The following is a 17,500-nucleotide window of genomic DNA, read 5'->3' as shown; positions in this document are numbered from 1 at the left end:
TTCATGTTATTTACCATCATTTTTTTTTTTTTTTTAACCAGACGATAAATATATGAATGTTGTTTCATTTTCTTTCTCATTTTGCAGAATTACCAAAGGAAGAAGCGAAAGAAGATGGGGAGAAAGTTGAAGCCAAACCCGATGGAGGGGAAGAATCAAAAGAAAAGAAAGAAAAAGAGGAAGAAGGAGAGGAAAAGAAGGATGAGGAAAAGAAGGATGAGGAGGTAGAAGGGAAAGCTGAAAAAACAGCTTCAGATGAGGACAAAGTCGATGGTGATGACAAGAAAGATGAAGGAGATGATGATGGAGAGAAGAAAGAGGAAGGAGATGCAGAAGAGAAGAAGGAGGGAGAAGCAGATGAAGGAACTGAGGAGCAGGGTGAAGAGGGTGAGAAAAAGAAAGAGGAAGAAGAAGAAGAGGAGCTTATTGCAGATGATTTCTACTACAACTTTGAAGAACACGTGTCCAAGGCAGTTGTTGCACAAGATTCAGGTCTTCCCTTAGACATGCTGACATTACAGTAAGGACATATTTTACTAAAGGGATATAATAAAATAAATAAAAATATAATTCCCTTTATTCACCCCATAGGGGAAATATGTCTCTAGGGTCTATTCCAAGGGAAGACTGGAATAACCCAGGCACCAGCCGCAGTGCAACGCCGCAAATTGAGCTAGGGCGAGATGACTTGCTCAAGGCCACACAGCGCAGCGGCAGGTGATCAAACTCAGTACTTTTCGTATATGAAGCAAAGACCGTACCGCTGAGCCACGCTGTCCCCATATGTGACCTTTCATCTCATAATGGTATTATGTCTGGGTCATTTAGACCCTAAGATTTTTAAAAAGTCCTTCAGAGCCATTATTGCCCATTTATCCCGGTTTCTATTGCGTGAAATGGACAATAGCAATTGTTTGCTACCCTTAGGTAGGACCATAATCTATCATAAAGTACTTTCCACCAGATCGAACAGATACAGCTACCCAGTCATTGCTGGGTGGACACGGGGGTAAAAAAAAATCTCGACTATATCTGGAATTGATCACAGTTCTTTGTGCTTGTGCTCTACCATGACCTATTGGAACCTCCAGTTTTATTGATTAGAATGAATAAAAATTCTTAAAATTCAAAAATCTTAAATTTCATATTCCTTTTTAAAAATTCTATCTTCAAATGTACTTTGCAACACAAGCTTACCTTACCCTACCGGAGTTCCATCTAACCTACAGAGGTTGAATGTCATGGAACGCCATTCTTTGTGCTCAAGGGCCATTACCTTACCATACCGGAGTTCCATCTAACCTACAGAGGTTGAATGTCATGGAACGCCATTCTTTGTGCTCAAGGGCCATTACCTTACCATACCGGAGTTCCATCTAACCTACAGAGGTTGAATGTCATGGAACGCCATTCTTTGTGCTCAAGGGCCATTACCTTACCATACCGGAGTTCCATCTAACCTACAGAGGTTGAATGTCATGGAACGCCATTCTTTGTGCTCAAGGGCCATTTCCCAGCAGTCGATTATCTTTTTGCCAGTTGTTGCCACGAGTTTGATCCTAATATTATAACACTGATTTGAGATAGTGGTTTGCATTTCAACCTGGTATTCTGTCAGGATGGAACAGATGCCAAAAGATGAAGTAAAAAATAATCACTGTCTTAAATGTTATGATAAATGTTTTTTATTTTATTTATTTATTTATTTATTTTTTGCTTTTTGTTTATTTCATTATTTAATATTTTTTCACTCATTTATTCATTTATTTCTTTATTTTGTTTGTTTATATTTTAAATGCTGTCATCGGTGCCAGTTTTCCAGTCCATGCGGGAATTCCGGTTTCGCGATATCTCGAAGTCAAATACCTCCGGTTTCAGTGTTTTGAGTAAAATAACCTATTAGCATCTGTAAAAATTCGAAAACGTCCATAACTAAATTTTTCAAAAAATGTTGAGGGAGTACCTCTGGTACTCTCTGTCTCTCTCTGTTCTTTGGCTCCCCTAGAGAGAGACAACTGCAATGTGAGTATTTCACTATGTATTATAAGTTGGTTTTAAAATCAAATTAATTTCCTCATTGTGTCAATATGTTTGCTGTGTAATCATTTAATAATGGTATAAAAATGGTGATGAAATAAGAGTAAAGTTTAGGCCGCATTTTCAGTAGGAACATTTTCAGGTCTGGCAAAGTGTCGAGATTTTAGTTTCAGGTTTCAGCACTTCTTCCTGCTGGCACCCATGAATGCTGTGAATGGTGTGTAAAATGTTTCTTTATTATCACGGTATAAATACTAACTATACTATTTATTCTTTTCTTCAAATTTACATGCAATCTCAACTATTGATACGATATGATATGATATAAGTCCAGATTTATGTAGGCTTATACAGCCTTTTATCTGCTCTTGTGCATCCGTGAACGTATTTAATTCAAGTCTCTCAAAACTGGGCATGCCATATAGTGGAAGGAGGTGTCTGAATTTAACTTTACAAACAGTAGTTTTCTGTTTCACAATGAGCATCAAGACGGCACCTGAATGCCTGCAATGAAGGGGCGTCGACAACTGTTGCAGGCAGGCGAATCCATTTGTCAACTACCCGAACTGAGAAAAAATTCTGCCTAAGGTTTATTCTATATATATATATATATTTTTAAAAAAATTTTTTTTATCCAGGCATTCTTATGGTTACGACTGTAGAAGACGTAACAATTTGCTCTTGATGGACGAGAAGACAGTTGTGTTTGCTGCTGGTAACCTCATACAGATTCTAGATTTGGTCTCGAAAGAACAGAAATACCTCAGGTCTACCAGTGGATGCGGTATTGGCGCCATTGCTGTAAGTTGTCTTTAGTCGTGGAGTCTAACTGAAGACTAAGCTGTTAAAGGCTGTGGATGGACGGATTCTTTTTAAATTTTAAGATAAAAATTTAGCTTTTATATTACGGAATATCTGCTTAATGTGCTCAAAGCACTTTACAAGGGGTCCTTAGCCAACACAATATTTAACATGTAGGATGAGAGATGACGCTTGTTAGGCGATATTACAATTTTTTTTCAGACAGAAACAACACTTTTCATGGCTCAGGTACTAATTTTACACCTCGAGTACGGTGAGATAATGTGAGTAAAGAGCCTTTTCCAAGGACTCAACTATGCACCACTGAAAGCAGGACTCGAATCTAGGACCATCCAATCTGAAGGCGATTGTCATGCCAGTAGATCACATAGCCGAATAGTAAAATGTATTGTACAAAAATGAATATAAGATCTTTAAAAAAGAACAAAATATCAAACTTGGAACATTTCATGCTCAAAACCCTTCCTCAGCCAATATTAAAAATGGTTAAAACGTTAGTACATCATGTTGAATCCATTTAGGTGGCAGACTAAAAAATTTAGGAAATGTAACTTTTATATAGAGCAATATCCACTAAATTTGCTCAAAGCACTTTACAAGGGGTCCCTGGCCAACAGCAACATTTAACATTTAGTACAGGACATGACGCCTGTTAGGCGATGTTACAGTTTTTTTTTGGACAGAGACAACGCTGTAAACAGCCAGGTACTCATTTTACACCTGAGTACGGTGAGAGAATGTGAGTACAGAGTCTTTTCCAAGGACTCAACTATGTGCCGAGCGAGGCTCGAACCCAGGACTGTGCAATCCGAAAGTGAGTGTCATACCACAAGACCACATAGCCACACAGACTGGACATTCCAAGACTTTACGGCCATCTGTCTGGATTCCAAATGATTTATTAACCTTTCACCATTTTAGTTTTTAGTCGAAGAAGGGTTTTTAGCTTGAAACTTTCATTATTTCTGGTATTTTGTTCTTTTTGTGCGGCTATGTGTTCTTGTTGTATGACACTCGCTTTCGGATCAGAAGGTCCTGGGTTTGAGCCTCACTCATCGCATAGTTGAGTCCTTGGAAAAGACTCTTTACTCACATTCTCTCCCCTTCCTCAGTTGTAAAATGAGTGCCTGGCCATTAACAGCGTTGTCTCTGTTGGAAATTTTTTTTTTTATTATCGCCTAACAGACGTCATATCTAGATCTTTATGTTACGTGTTGCTGTTGGTTAGGGACCCTTTTGTAAAGCACTTTGAGCACATTTAGTGGATAATGCGCTATATAAAAGCTCAATTTAATTTACTTTATTTTTTAAAGCTTTATATTCATTTTTGTTTATTACTTTTGACATTTCACAGCTTCTAGCAGCTTATTATTACTTTTACCTCAATAGAGCATTTAATAACTTCAGTCCAATAGTAGTTTTTTATACTGTAAACAAAATTTCCAGTTTTCAGTTCACCTTGACATGAAAGTAGTTTGAAGCCAACGGTTACATATCAGTATTTTGTGAATGAGGTGAATCTGGCAATCAAGAATTGACGCTGAAATAAGTCATGCACTGAAACCAATGGAAATATGATAATTTATCTTTATTATAAAACAGAAAAAAAGTTGTTCTTCAAATCCATTAGCCCCATGGAGGTAGAGTTTGTCCTGGTTGCTACCCTTTGGATTGGACGATGGTCTGTTGGAAAGTGCTTTCCACTATATTTAACAGACCTAACTAATTAATCACTGCCATGCACTGAAATCAATGAAAATATGATAATTTATCTTCATTTTGAAACAAAATAAGTTGTCCTTCAAATCCATTAGGCCTATGGAGGTGGAGTTTTTCCTGGTTGCTGCCCTATGGATAGAATGATGGTCTGTTGGAAAGTGCTTTCCACCAGATTTAACAGACCCAGCTACCCAATCACTGCTGGGTGTACACGAGGATAAGATAAAAAATTTTAATTGTACCCAGGATAGATCTCAATCCCTTTGCATGTGAAGCGAGTGCTCAACCAACAGAGCTAACGGAGTAATTAGATCCCATGGTTCTAATTAAATGCTCAATACAATGACAAGAAATGAAGTGAGTAGGAAAATGTCAGAAGACAACAGACAATAAAAACTTCACAGCAGCGATGGGGGCTCGAACCCGTGACCTTACTGGTACGACAACTCCACCTGCCGGGGAGATCGTGTAACATAGAAACGATTGAGACATTGAGTATTCTCCGGTATTTGGGGTGAATTTTAAATTAAGGAAAGTGAATAGAGCAGGCACTTATGTTGATCATAACAAGAAATGAAGTGAGTAAGAAAGTGCCAGAAGACAACAGAGAATAAAAACTTTGTGTGTCGTACCAGTAAGGTTTCAGGTTCAAGCCCCCATCGCCGCTGCGAAGTTTTTATTCTCTGTTGTCTTCTGGCACTTTCCTACTCACTTCATTTCTTGTTATTATCAACATAAGTGCCTGCTCCACTCACTTTTCTCAATACAATGATAACAAGACAGAGTAACTTCGATTTATTTCATCACAGATTCATCCAAGCCGCAAGTACTTTGCAGTGGGAGAGAAAGGCGAGTCCCCGAACATCAATATTTTTGAGTTTCCCTCTCTCAAACTGTATCGCATACTCAGAGGAGGTACAGAGGCCTCATATACGTCTCTAACTTTCAGGTTTGTTTGGGGTTTTTTTTTTTTGTTCAAATAATAATACTAATTTATAATTACTTTTTAAATTCGTGACCCATCATTTCAAAACGGTATTATGTTGGAATGAACCATATTCTTAAAAGTTGAATTAAATGTTAAACTGGTCAAAAATATAAATTGTTGGCATTAGCACCCTAAAATATGGTATCCATTCTCCGCAAAAAAACATACGAACTCAACACAAGTCTGATATTTCTGGCTATAAATTCAATTTTCAACATCTTAACTATCCTGACTTAATACCGTTTTGAGGCGAAGGGTCACATTTATGGTCTATGCGTCTAGAATTAAACTTGTGTTCCAAATTTATTTTCTGACTCAGGTGATGTGGGGGATTGGGAGGGGGGGGGGGGGGTTATATTCTCAATTCAAAATGTCAAATTCACTCACTCAAATTGACGGTGGTTATGATTTGTCGTTTCATTTTATCCATGTATTAATTATTCATCAATAAATATAATACGTTAGAGAGAAGATTGGGTGAAAACAGAATGTTCTGATATAACTGAATTTGAAATAATAACTGTCATTATCAGCACATTTTATGTGAAATTAGATTGCATAATGCTCTTTTGTTTTTTTGTTTTTTTACTCTGTAATGTATTCATCTTTTATTACAAATGTTTATGATTTATATTTAACAATATTGACAAAGATTAAGATAGAAGGCTGTTTGATCTTGAAATTTACAACAATTTAGCCCTGATGGAGAGTTGCTAGCGTCTCAAGGCGGTGAACCCGATTTTATGTTGACTCTTTGGAATTGGAAACAAGAAAAAACAACTCTGAGGACGAAATCCTTCTCTCAGGATGTCTTCAAAGTCTCATTCGCTCCAGAATTGGAAGGGCAGTTGACAACAGCAGGTTCTGGTCATATTCGGTGAGTGGAGAATGTATTTAATTTCTCACAGCATATTTACACATAGCATATTTAGACACACTGTATACAAGTAAATTACACACTGCATACATGATGCCTTGCATATATTGTGCAATGCATACGTTACACACATGGTATATTACACACAGCATATATTACACATTGTATACATAACACATCATATACATTATACTCTGCATGCATGACACACTGCATACATCAAATTTTGCATCACTACACATGACATACATTACACTTTGCATACATTACACACTGCATCACTACACGTGACATACATTATACATTGCATACATTACACACTGCATACATCACACATTGCATACATTACACACTGCATCACTACACATGACATACATCACACTTTGGATACATTACACACTGCATACATCACACATTGCATACATTACACACTGCATACATCACACATTGCATACATTACACACTGCATCACTACACATGACATACATCACCCTTTGCATACATTACACACTTCATACATCACACATTGCATACATTACACACTGCATCACTACATGTGATATACATTACACTTTGCATACATTATACACTGCATACATCACACATTGATACATTACACACTGCATACATCACACATTGCATACATTACACACTGCATCACTACATGTGATATACATTACACTTTGCATACATTATACACTGCATACATCACACATTGATACATTACACACTGCATACATCACACATTGCATACATTACAAACTGCATACACGGCGTTGGCTTTATCCGGATTCCACTGTAAACTTAACACAAGTATCTACAGTCGTGTTTCTCTAATCCGGAAATCCACAATCCAGATGTCTCCATTATCCAGACATCCTGGGCACGGATTGTTTTCTTCTTTATTTGTACACTTTAGTGACTGATTCCACTAGCTGGATGTCTCTGTAATCTTTACTAGATAAAAAAATAAATAAATAAATAAAATTCCCTTTATTCATCACATTGGGGAAATTTGTCTCTAGGGTCTGTTCCAAGGGAAGCTGGCGCGGTGCAGCGCAGCAAATTGAGCTAGGATGAGGTGACTTGCTCAAGGCCACACAGCGCAGCGGCGGGTGATCGAACTCGGTACCTTTTAGGTACGAAGCAAAGACTGCACCGCTGAACCAAGCTGTCCCTTATTTCTTTTTTTTTTTTTTTTTTATTTTAGAAAAAAGATGCTAGGAACGGAGATGTTTGGATTGGAGAGACCCGACTGTATTTTCTTTCACTTTAAATTCTGTTTTGAGCATCTCAGTCACCCCTACTTAAAACCGTTTTGTGGGTGTAGGTGACAAATGATACATTAAATTTTCACAACTGGTGTTGAAATTTTCTAATCGAAAATAAGTGATTAACATTTTTTTTGAATGACATTTTTTTCAATCTTATAAAGATTCTGGAAAATGGCGGATACCTTCACTGGTCTCAAACTTCAAGGAGAGTTGGGACGATTTGGACGAACAGAAATTTCCGACATTGAAGGCTATGTGGAACTTCCGGATGGCAAGGTAAATAGTGTGGAAGATTTTTTTTGATTTTTAAAAAATGTATCCCCAATTTCTACATCATTTAACAAATGATAGTAATCACTTGCTATCCTTTGGATAGGATGCAAGACTATCGCAAAGTACTTAACATTAGATCTAACAAACCAAACTACGCGATCATTGCTGGGTGGTAAATGGGGGTGGGGGGTGGGAGGGGAATCTCTTCACCCGTAATTGGTCCCAGTCCATATGCATGTAAAGCAAGTGCTCTACCAATTGAGCTTCGGGACCACAATAAAGAGAACATCCCTGCCAAATATTCATGATCCCCGTCTCTACTTTGATATTAATAATAATAATGATGGACTTTTGTATAACTCATTTACGAGATGGTGGTCAACTTGAACGAACACGATTTCCTGGGCCGGATATACTTTTTTCCTCTGACATGGGAGAGAAGCGTCCCAGGTTCTGTACCAGTAAGATGAGACATTGGCTGCTGGTCAATAGACTATGGTCCAGGATCCACTCTGCATCAACAGGGTCGGGTGGCGTTGCTCATTTTAACTAGTGGTGGTAACATTTCAGGGATTGCAGAGTATCTTGTTGAACATTGTACCATGATGCAGCTGCCTGGCTTGAGCGGCTATATGGTCTTGTGGTATGACAATCACCTCCAGATAGAAAGGTCCTGGATTCGAATCCCACTTTGAGTGGCACAGAGTTGAGTCCTTGGTAAAGACTCCTTACTCACATTCTCTCACAGCACTCAGGTATAAAATAAATAAATGGTTATTCACAGCATTGTCTCTGCCCGAAACTTTTTTTTCAGGCAGAGACAATGCTGTTAATAGCAAGTTAATTGAAATGGAGAGAGAGAAATCTTAAATATTTTAAGTGTTTTTTGTTTTTTATAATTCATTCCTGATTTTGCTTTTCTACAGGTGTTGTCAGGGGCTGAATGGGGAAATCTCCTCCTCTGGGAGGGAGGATTAATCAAAGTGGAGATCACAAGGAAGGGCAAGAAATCCTGTCACAAAGGACCCATCATGCAGATCCTACTGGATGAGGGAGAGTTAATGACTGTCGGTTCGGACGGATACATAAGGGTAAATCATTTTTATACCTTTCAGTAGTAATCGTATGGCAAATAACAATGATGATGATAGGCATTGATAGTTGTGATAATAAGAATAAAAACATTTAAAAAAAAAAAAAAAAAAAAAAAAAAAAAAAAAATAATAATAATAATAATAATAATAATAATAATAATAATAATAATAATAAATAATAATAATAATAATAATAAGAAGAAGAAGAAGAAGAAGAAGAAGAAGAAGAAGAAGAAGAAGAAGAAGAGGAAGAATAATTTTGAGTATTATAAAGACGATGCTGCTGCTGCTGCTACATGATAGTGACAGTGAATGAGTGATGATGATGATAATGCTGATGATGCTGATGATAGTGATGTTGATGATGATGATGATGATGATGATAATGATGATAATATCGATGATGATGATGAGGAGGAGGATATGATAATGATGATGATGAAGAGGTGTTGATGTAAAAAAATAATTTATTGCCAGAGACATCGGACAAGGGTTTAATGTGTATATTTTACTGAGGAGAATATATATATATAACTTCTTACAGCCAGAAAAAAAAAAAAAGAATTTACATTTCTGATCAATTTAACAACAAAAGCCCTTTTCGGCACCTGGCTTAGCCTGGCATAATACCATTTAGGGGTGATGGGTCACTAATTCAAATTTAATTATTTCCACTGAATCATTCCCCTATCCATTTTTTTCAGGTTTGGGACTTTGAATCCATCGACACAGCCGACTCCAGCGATGACTCTGGACGGTTTGAGATGGATCCTATGAATGAACTCGGTGTAGGATCGCATGTACAGCTCAACACCATTGTTAAGTCAGTGGATGATGAGAAAGAACCAACGATTTGGTATGCACAGGTACGTCGCCTCGTCTGTATTATGTTAATCTTTTCAGTTATTTGATGACCGACAAAGAAGAATGAGAAAAATGTTAGCTGCATCGTAACAAATGTGACCATTTTCCTATGAGTGGCAAGGAGAGGGTTAATATATAAAAGGTTTGCATGTTAGTCGTATATCAATCTGTAAAAATAGTTTCATAATTTTTAGATTTGCCAATGATTCTGTGCTTGTTGGCAAAAATTTGACATGGTCTGTAAAGATCAATGTGGACCCTCATCTGAATATTTGTTAAAAACAATCACTTACTTTAGAAAAGAAAAGAAATGAACAGTAAAAGTTTATTGTACGAATTTTAGCGTTCAGATAAGAATTACAGCGGTGGTCACATGATGAATGATGAAAATCCTAATAATGGTGATTATACTACAGTAGAATCCTGATAAAACCAACACCACATGACCAGAAAGATTAGTTGACTTTAAGCAAGGTTGAATTTATCCATTGTGCGGCTATGTAGTCTTGTGGTATGACACTCGCTTTTGGATCAGAAGGTCCTGGGTTTGAGCCTCGCTCTGCGATAGTTGAGTCCTAGGAAAAGACTCTTTACTCACATTCTCTCACTGTACTTAGGTGTAAAATGAGTACCTGGCCATTAACAACGTTGTCTCTGTCCAAAAAAAATAATTTGTAATATCGCCTAACAGGTGTCATGTCCCGTCCTAAACTAAATTATGTTAAGTGTTGCTGTTGGCCAGGGACAAATGTAAAGTTCTTTGAGCACATTTAGTGGATATTGCACTATATAACTGTTCAATTTTTTTTTCTGAATAAAAAAATAGATGGGGGGGGGGGGGATCTATTTGAATCAGTAGAGTGTTGCTTTGACAGGTTTGGTCACAATTTTATAAAATCTCATATAAACCTGTTTCGTTTATCCGTTGTGCGGCTATGTGGTCTAGTGGTATGACACTCGCTTTCAGATCGGAAACGTCCTGGGTTCAAGCCTCGCACTCGATGCATAGTTGAGTCCTTGGAAAAGGCTCTTTATTCACATTCTCTCACCGGATTCAGGTGTAAAATGAGTACCTTGCCATTAACAGTGTTGTCTTTGACCGAAAAATTGTAATATCACCTAACAGGTGCCATGTCCCGTCCTACATATTAAATGTTGCTGTTGACCAGGGACCCCTTGTAAAGCGCTTTGAGCACATTTAGTGGATATTGCGCTATATAAAGCTCAAATTTTTAAAAGATTTTTTTTAATCCATCCAGGACGCCAACGGGGGTATCTGGAAGCTGGATCTGTCCTTTTCTCACACGTCGCAGGCCCCAGAGAAGTTGTTTACATATCACTCTGGTCGTATCAGCGGTTGTGTGACGTCACCGTTGTCACATATCGCTGTCACTGCTGGAATTGACTGTAAGTTTGTTGGGTTATAGTTGATTGTCTTGACATCCACCCATCTCTCTGTCTCTCTCTCTCTCTGTCTGTCTCTCTCTCTGTCTCTCTCTCTCTCTCTCTCTCTCTCTCTCTCTCTCTCTCTCTCTCTCTCTCTCTCTCTCTCTCTCTCTCCCTTATTTTATTTAAAAGCATCCTTTTTAAAGTACACACTTGATATCAAAGGAGTATGTGCATATAATTTGAATATTAGATAGTAATAATATGTGGTTTACAGATTATATGTGTTAATATCATGTGTGAAAATTTACTAGTTTCTCCATTTTTGAAAAAACACTAACTGTTGCCTGGAATCTGAATAAGTGGTCGGGTGCTATCTATGACTATCACAGGGTTCAATCTCACATAAAGTCTTTCTGTTTACACTATGTGACACTTTGTCATTTTGTATCGTGATGAAACCTTAAAGTGAGTCTTCAGAGCTATAAGGCCTGTGAAGCCGGGGTCTAGCACGTTTTCTATAGCATGAAAAGGATAATAGCAATTTTTTACTACCCTTTGGATAGTACTTTTGGCAAGATCCAATAGACCCAGCTACCCTGTCACTGTTTGATTGGCCGAGATCAACCCAAAATGAAGTCGAGAGTTTTTTTTCTGACCTTTTTCCCTCACCACCGCCACCACCACCACCTCTGTCCAATGAAGCCTTGGCCCCCACCCGTTTAATTGCTTCCTTGGTAGAAAAAGATGGATGTGAAATTATAATCATTTGAATTATGAGATAAATAATAGTTTTCTATCTACAAAATTCTATAACAAAGTTTGAGGTCAAGGTCAAGATGAATGGAAAAATGTGCAACAGGAATATGCAAATTCCATTACAAATTAGAAAGCAATATAACACCTAAGGATAAAGGGGAATAGTATCAGTAATAAACAAAAATGAATATTACCGCTTCAAAAAAAAAAAGAAAAAGAAGAAAATATCCAACATGGAACGTTCGGGCTCAAAACCCTACTTCAGCAAACAACAACAAAAACAAAAACAATTAAAACATAAATTCATTACTTTATTTTTTTTTAAAAACGTCTTTAATCTAGGTTTTTAAGTAATGTATATTTATTTTAATTGTTTTAAGCGGTTGGCTGAAGAAAGGGTTTCAGCCCGAAACGTTCCGTGTTTGATAATTTTTTTTGTTTTTTTTTTTTGTTTTTTTTTTAAAGCTGTTATATTCATTTTTTTTAAAATTACTTCTTACAGTCCACAGCTTCTTACAGCTTCTTACAGCTTCAAGCAGCTTAGTATCACTTTGACTTGTGTTAATAATCGAGTTTCAATGCAATAAATAATATGAAATTGAATGTAAGCTTCGATTTTATTACAATAACAGATCAAACTATTTTTTCGGGTTTCCCCTTTATCAATAAAACAGGATGAATGAAACACTACAGATTAATGTGGTAGTGGCGTTGTTACGATGAATGTGGTCTAGTGGTATGACACTCGCTTTCAGATTGGAAGGTCCTGGGTTCGAGCCTCGCGCTCGGCCCATAGTTGAGTCCTTGGAAAAGACTCTTTACTCACATTCTCTCACCGTACTCAGATGTAAAATGAGTACCTGGCCGTTAACAGTGTTGTCTTTGTCCGAAAAATTATAATATCGCCTAACAGGCGTCATGGTCATGTCGCGTCCTAATTGTTAAATGTTGCTGTTGACCAGGGACCCCTTGTAAAGCACTTTGAGCACATTTAGTGGATATTGCGCTATATAAAGCTCAATTAGTATTTATTTAACAACGCCACTACCACATTATCTCATTCATCTGTAGTGTTTCATTCATCCTGTTTTATTGATAAAGGGGAAACCCAAAACGTTAATTTGATCTGTTCTTGTCATAAAATCGAAGCTTACATTCAATTTCATATTATTTGTTTCTTCGAGCTTCGAGCAGCAACATTTACATTTAGAGTTTCAATGCATGCTGTTGTTCTCATTGATTGTTTCCTAACACTACATTTGTCACCAGCCTCCGTCAGAGTGTTTGACTATATCCAGCAAAAGCAGTTGTCTGAGGTGAAATTCTCTGCTGGAAGTAGTTGCATCCTCTGGGCTCCTCTTGTGGTGAGCTTGTTGAATTTGTTTATTTTATATATTGATATAGTGATGATGATAATAATCATTATTATTATTATTATTATTATTATTATTATTATTATTATTATTATTATTATTATTATTATTATTATTATTATTATTATTATTATTATTATGATGATGATGATGATGATGATGATGATGATGATGATAATGATGGTGTTGATTATTACAATATTGCAAAAATCTGAAAGTTTAATATCTGTTATCATTTTCATTCTAAATCCACTTTTTGCTGTCTTATACATCCTTTTGCATAATACCAATTTGAGACGATGGGTTACATTTTGTCAACAGGTTTTCAATAACTTTTTTTTTCTCTCAATATTTTTAGCTGGATCCCAAAGCCAGTACCGTAGTTACAGGTTACAACGATGGCGTCGTTCGAGTCCTTTCCATTAACCAACTCGAAGATGGACAGGGCCGGAAGTCGGACAAGCAGGAAGTGGAAATAGCCCTCAAGCAGACGTTCAAACCACACAAAGAGACAGTGACTGCCATGGCTTTTGATGGGAAAGGGGAATTGCTGGCCACTGGGGTTTGTGATTTTCTAGATTTTTAAAATGTTTTAATAATTACACATTGCATATTCTTTGAGCTAAAAATATTCAAATGAAGAAATGGATAAAGGCATAGAGAAAATAATACAAAAAAAAAAGAAACCAAAACATTTTTAAACAAATAAATAAATATATATATATATATATATATATATATATATATATATATATATATATATATATATATATATATATATATATATATATATATATACATATATATATATATATATATATATATATATATATAATATATATATATATATATATATATATATATATATATATATAATATATATATATATATATATAATATATATATATATATATATATATATATATATAAACAATGAATAATGATAATAATAATAATAATAATAATAATAATAAAAATAATTATATAATAATAATAATAATAATAAGAAGAAGAAGAAGAAGAAGAAGAAGAAAGAAGAAGAAGAAGAAGAAGAAAGAAGAAGAAGAAGAAGAAGAAGAAGAAGAGAGAAGAAGAGAGAAAAAGAAGAGAGAAGAAGAAGAAGAAGAAGAAGAAGAAGAAAAAGAAGAAGAAGAAGAAGAAGAAAAGAAGAAGAAGAAGAAGAAGAAGAAAGAAGAATAACAATAATAATATTAATAATAATAATAATACAGATTTTATATATATATATATATAAAGAAGAAGAAGAAAGAAGAAGAAGAAGAAGAAGAAGAAGAAGAAGAAGAGGAGAAGAAGAGGAGAAGAAGAAGAAGAAGAAGAAGAAGAAGAAGAAGAAGAAGAAGAAGAAGAAGAAGAAGAAGAAGAAGAAGAAGAAGAAGAAGAAGAAGAAGAAGAAGAAGAAGAACAATGATGATAATAATAATAATAATAATACAGATTTTATATATATATATATATATATATATATATATATATATATATATATATATATATATATATATATAATATATATATATATATATATATATATATATATATTTAAAATATTTACCACAATGTTTGGGGCAGTCTACATCGATGTTTCAGGCTTAATTTGCCATCTTCAGGACTGAGTTGTTTGTTGTTGTTTCTTGAAGTGGTTCCGGTTTGAAGTTAATTAAGAGGAATTTGCGCCGATGGGGACACTTTCCGTAGATCTCATTTTTCATGTTGAGTGTGGCTTCATGAGGTTGTTTGATTATGGTATATTTTTCTTCCAGGCATAAGCTACATTGTTTTGATGTTGGTGTGTATCCTGTTGCTTTAGATAAAATTTTCCATGAAATGTTGTGGTCTATTTTGTTGTCTTTTAATTTCCAAATATGTTCGCTGAGTTTTGTGGATGTTTTTTTGTTAGTGTTTCTAAATGTTGAGGTGTGGAGGTTGTATCTTGTTTTGAAATTATTTTCTGTTAGTCCTACATATTTTTCTTGCTTGTTTGTTTTAGTTTCTGTGACTGTGGCTTGGTAAATTAAACTTGATTCTAAGCATTGTTTGTTTAGCGGGCAATGTTCTTTATTTCTGCAGTTGCATTTTCTAGTGGGTGGGTTTTGCTCTTGTCGGTGGTTTATTAATATTTTTTTGTTGTGGCTTGAAATTATTTGTTCTATGTTGCGCATACACGAGTAACTTATTTTTATGGTATTCCTGTTGATAATTTTATGTAGCTTGTGGTTTTTTGAATTTTAAATAATAATTCGCTCCATTACTACATGTCGAGCACTTTTCGTACCATATTTGTATCAAACACGATTCAATATATATATATATATATATATATATATATATATAAAATTGAACTTCTGTGTTTGAAATTTCAAAGTAAAGTCCTATGTATGCTATGTAGGTCGCACAGTGACATTGGAAATTTGCTTAGGAGAATATTATATTTTTGAACTTCCACTTATAGAATTTTGAAAAAATTCCCAATACAATTGCATTACCTTGGATACCATTGAGAGCATGTTCTAAATTTTTAGTAAAACGGGACGCATGTGAGGGGAATAATATTTCCTCAACTCTGACATTTTTTTAACAAAGGATACAAAGGACCTATGTCTATGTCTCTACCTTGTCGTTGTGTGGTGGCTTGCAGGTCGTATGGCCTGACTAAAGGAAATAAGTGAAAATATTTATATTATTGTTTTAGTATGTTTTTATTATCTTTCCCAGAGTTGTGACGGGACAGTGTTTTTCCTGTTTGCCAGTAATGTCTTTGAACCAATAGGATTTGTCAAAGTCCCAGGCCCTGTACGACAGCTTGTATGGACACCTGAGAACTATGTAAGTATTTCAACAGAGGTAAGGTAAAACCTTTTCAAATCCTAGAGGCAAGATGGCGTCTCTTTGAACACATACTCCGAAGAGGTGAAAATATTTCATCTAGTAAAGCCATGAATGCATACATTTTACAACCCCCCCCCCCCCCTCTTTGACGTAAGAAATGTTACTGCCAGCCTCCTGTATTCTTTTTTGGTGTATTTTTCCGAGCAAATTCTAAACATAGTTCTTGGCGCTTTATATTTATTTATAAGTACATGACATAAAAAAAGAAATGTTTTCAAGGATTTCTTGAAAACAGACAATGATTTGGATTCTCGGATGCTCTGTGGAATGGTGTTCCATACAGACAGACCAAAATGAGCCTTGTTCCTGCCTTTGTACGAATGCGTGGGAGAGCCAAACGGGCGATGTCATTGCAGGAATGCAAAGGTCGGGTTGTCGAATATTTCTTTAGGAGTTCTGTGAGGTAGGGAGGGGCAGTGTTTTCCAGACAACGATAAAATAGGACACATGCTTTGAATTTGACCCTTTTCTCACCAGGCAGCCAGTGGAATCTTCGAAGGAGAGGCATGGCAGAATCAAACCTGCTTTTTGGCAGCATTATTTTGGACCATCTGAGCTTATTTTCTGAGACACCAAACAACAGATCATATAGTCTAGCTATGCACTGGAAAGGCACTGGGATTACTCACCCAGCACGCAGTCTGGCCTTAAGCAAGTCACCTCGCCTTAGCTTAATTTGCAACGCTGCACTGCGGCTGACCGTAGCCATCGTTAACATATAGCCTGACACTGACCAAAAAATGACGTCAAAATGCCAGTCTTTGGCCACAAAAGAAAACAAATCGTGAGTTGTATTCAATAGTTCAACCAATTGGACCACTTGTTTCCATGAGCACTACTAATGACAACTCACTAGACGGTGCAAAAACCAAATAATGATGTCAGAATGCATTCTTTTTTTGATTTCAGTGTCAGGCTATAACTTAACGATAGCTACAGGCTGACCCAGTCTTCCCTTGGAATAGACCCTAAAATAAAAAAAAAATTGCCCTTGGTGATGAATAAAGTGAATAAATGGAATTATAATTTTTATTGTTATTTTACTATTGTTTATTTTTGTTACAGAAACACACAGGTCTAATGGTGGTGTGTGAGGATGGACAGGTGTTTGAAATTGATGCCCCTGAGCC

The 17,500-nt window shown here is 35.9% G+C and overlaps 1 protein-coding gene across 3 annotated transcripts in view; it reads left to right on the top strand.

Moving 5' to 3' along the window:
• Positions 1-17,500, top strand: part of LOC144959439 (cilia- and flagella-associated protein 44-like) — a 62,801-nt gene that overhangs the window by 15,533 nt on the left and 29,768 nt on the right. For all 3 annotated transcript variants that reach the window (XM_078892025.1, XM_078892024.1, XM_078892026.1), the window contains 12 exons: positions 88-520; positions 2,676-2,838; positions 5,388-5,527; positions 6,264-6,443; positions 7,879-7,993; positions 8,917-9,081; positions 9,789-9,950; positions 11,208-11,355; positions 13,363-13,457; positions 13,825-14,028; positions 16,197-16,307; positions 17,436-17,500. The exon at positions 17,436-17,500 is cut by the window's right edge and continues 88 nt beyond it. In XM_078892025.1, coding sequence (XP_078748151.1) covers positions 88-520; positions 2,676-2,838; positions 5,388-5,527; positions 6,264-6,443; positions 7,879-7,993; positions 8,917-9,081; positions 9,789-9,950; positions 11,208-11,355; positions 13,363-13,457; positions 13,825-14,028; positions 16,197-16,307; positions 17,436-17,500 — 1,981 coding nt within the window. The remainder of the gene's footprint in view (positions 1-87; positions 521-2,675; positions 2,839-5,387; positions 5,528-6,263; positions 6,444-7,878; positions 7,994-8,916; positions 9,082-9,788; positions 9,951-11,207; positions 11,356-13,362; positions 13,458-13,824; positions 14,029-16,196; positions 16,308-17,435) is intronic.

This window comes from Berghia stephanieae, chromosome 14 (assembly GCF_034508935.2).
Source record: "Berghia stephanieae isolate SIO BIC M18660-M18661 chromosome 14, UCSD_Bste_1.3, whole genome shotgun sequence".
NCBI lineage: Eukaryota > Metazoa > Mollusca > Gastropoda > Nudibranchia > Aeolidiidae > Berghia > Berghia stephanieae.
The sequence above is the reverse complement of the archived record's forward strand: the minus strand, read 5'-3'. Positions and strand labels throughout refer to the sequence as shown.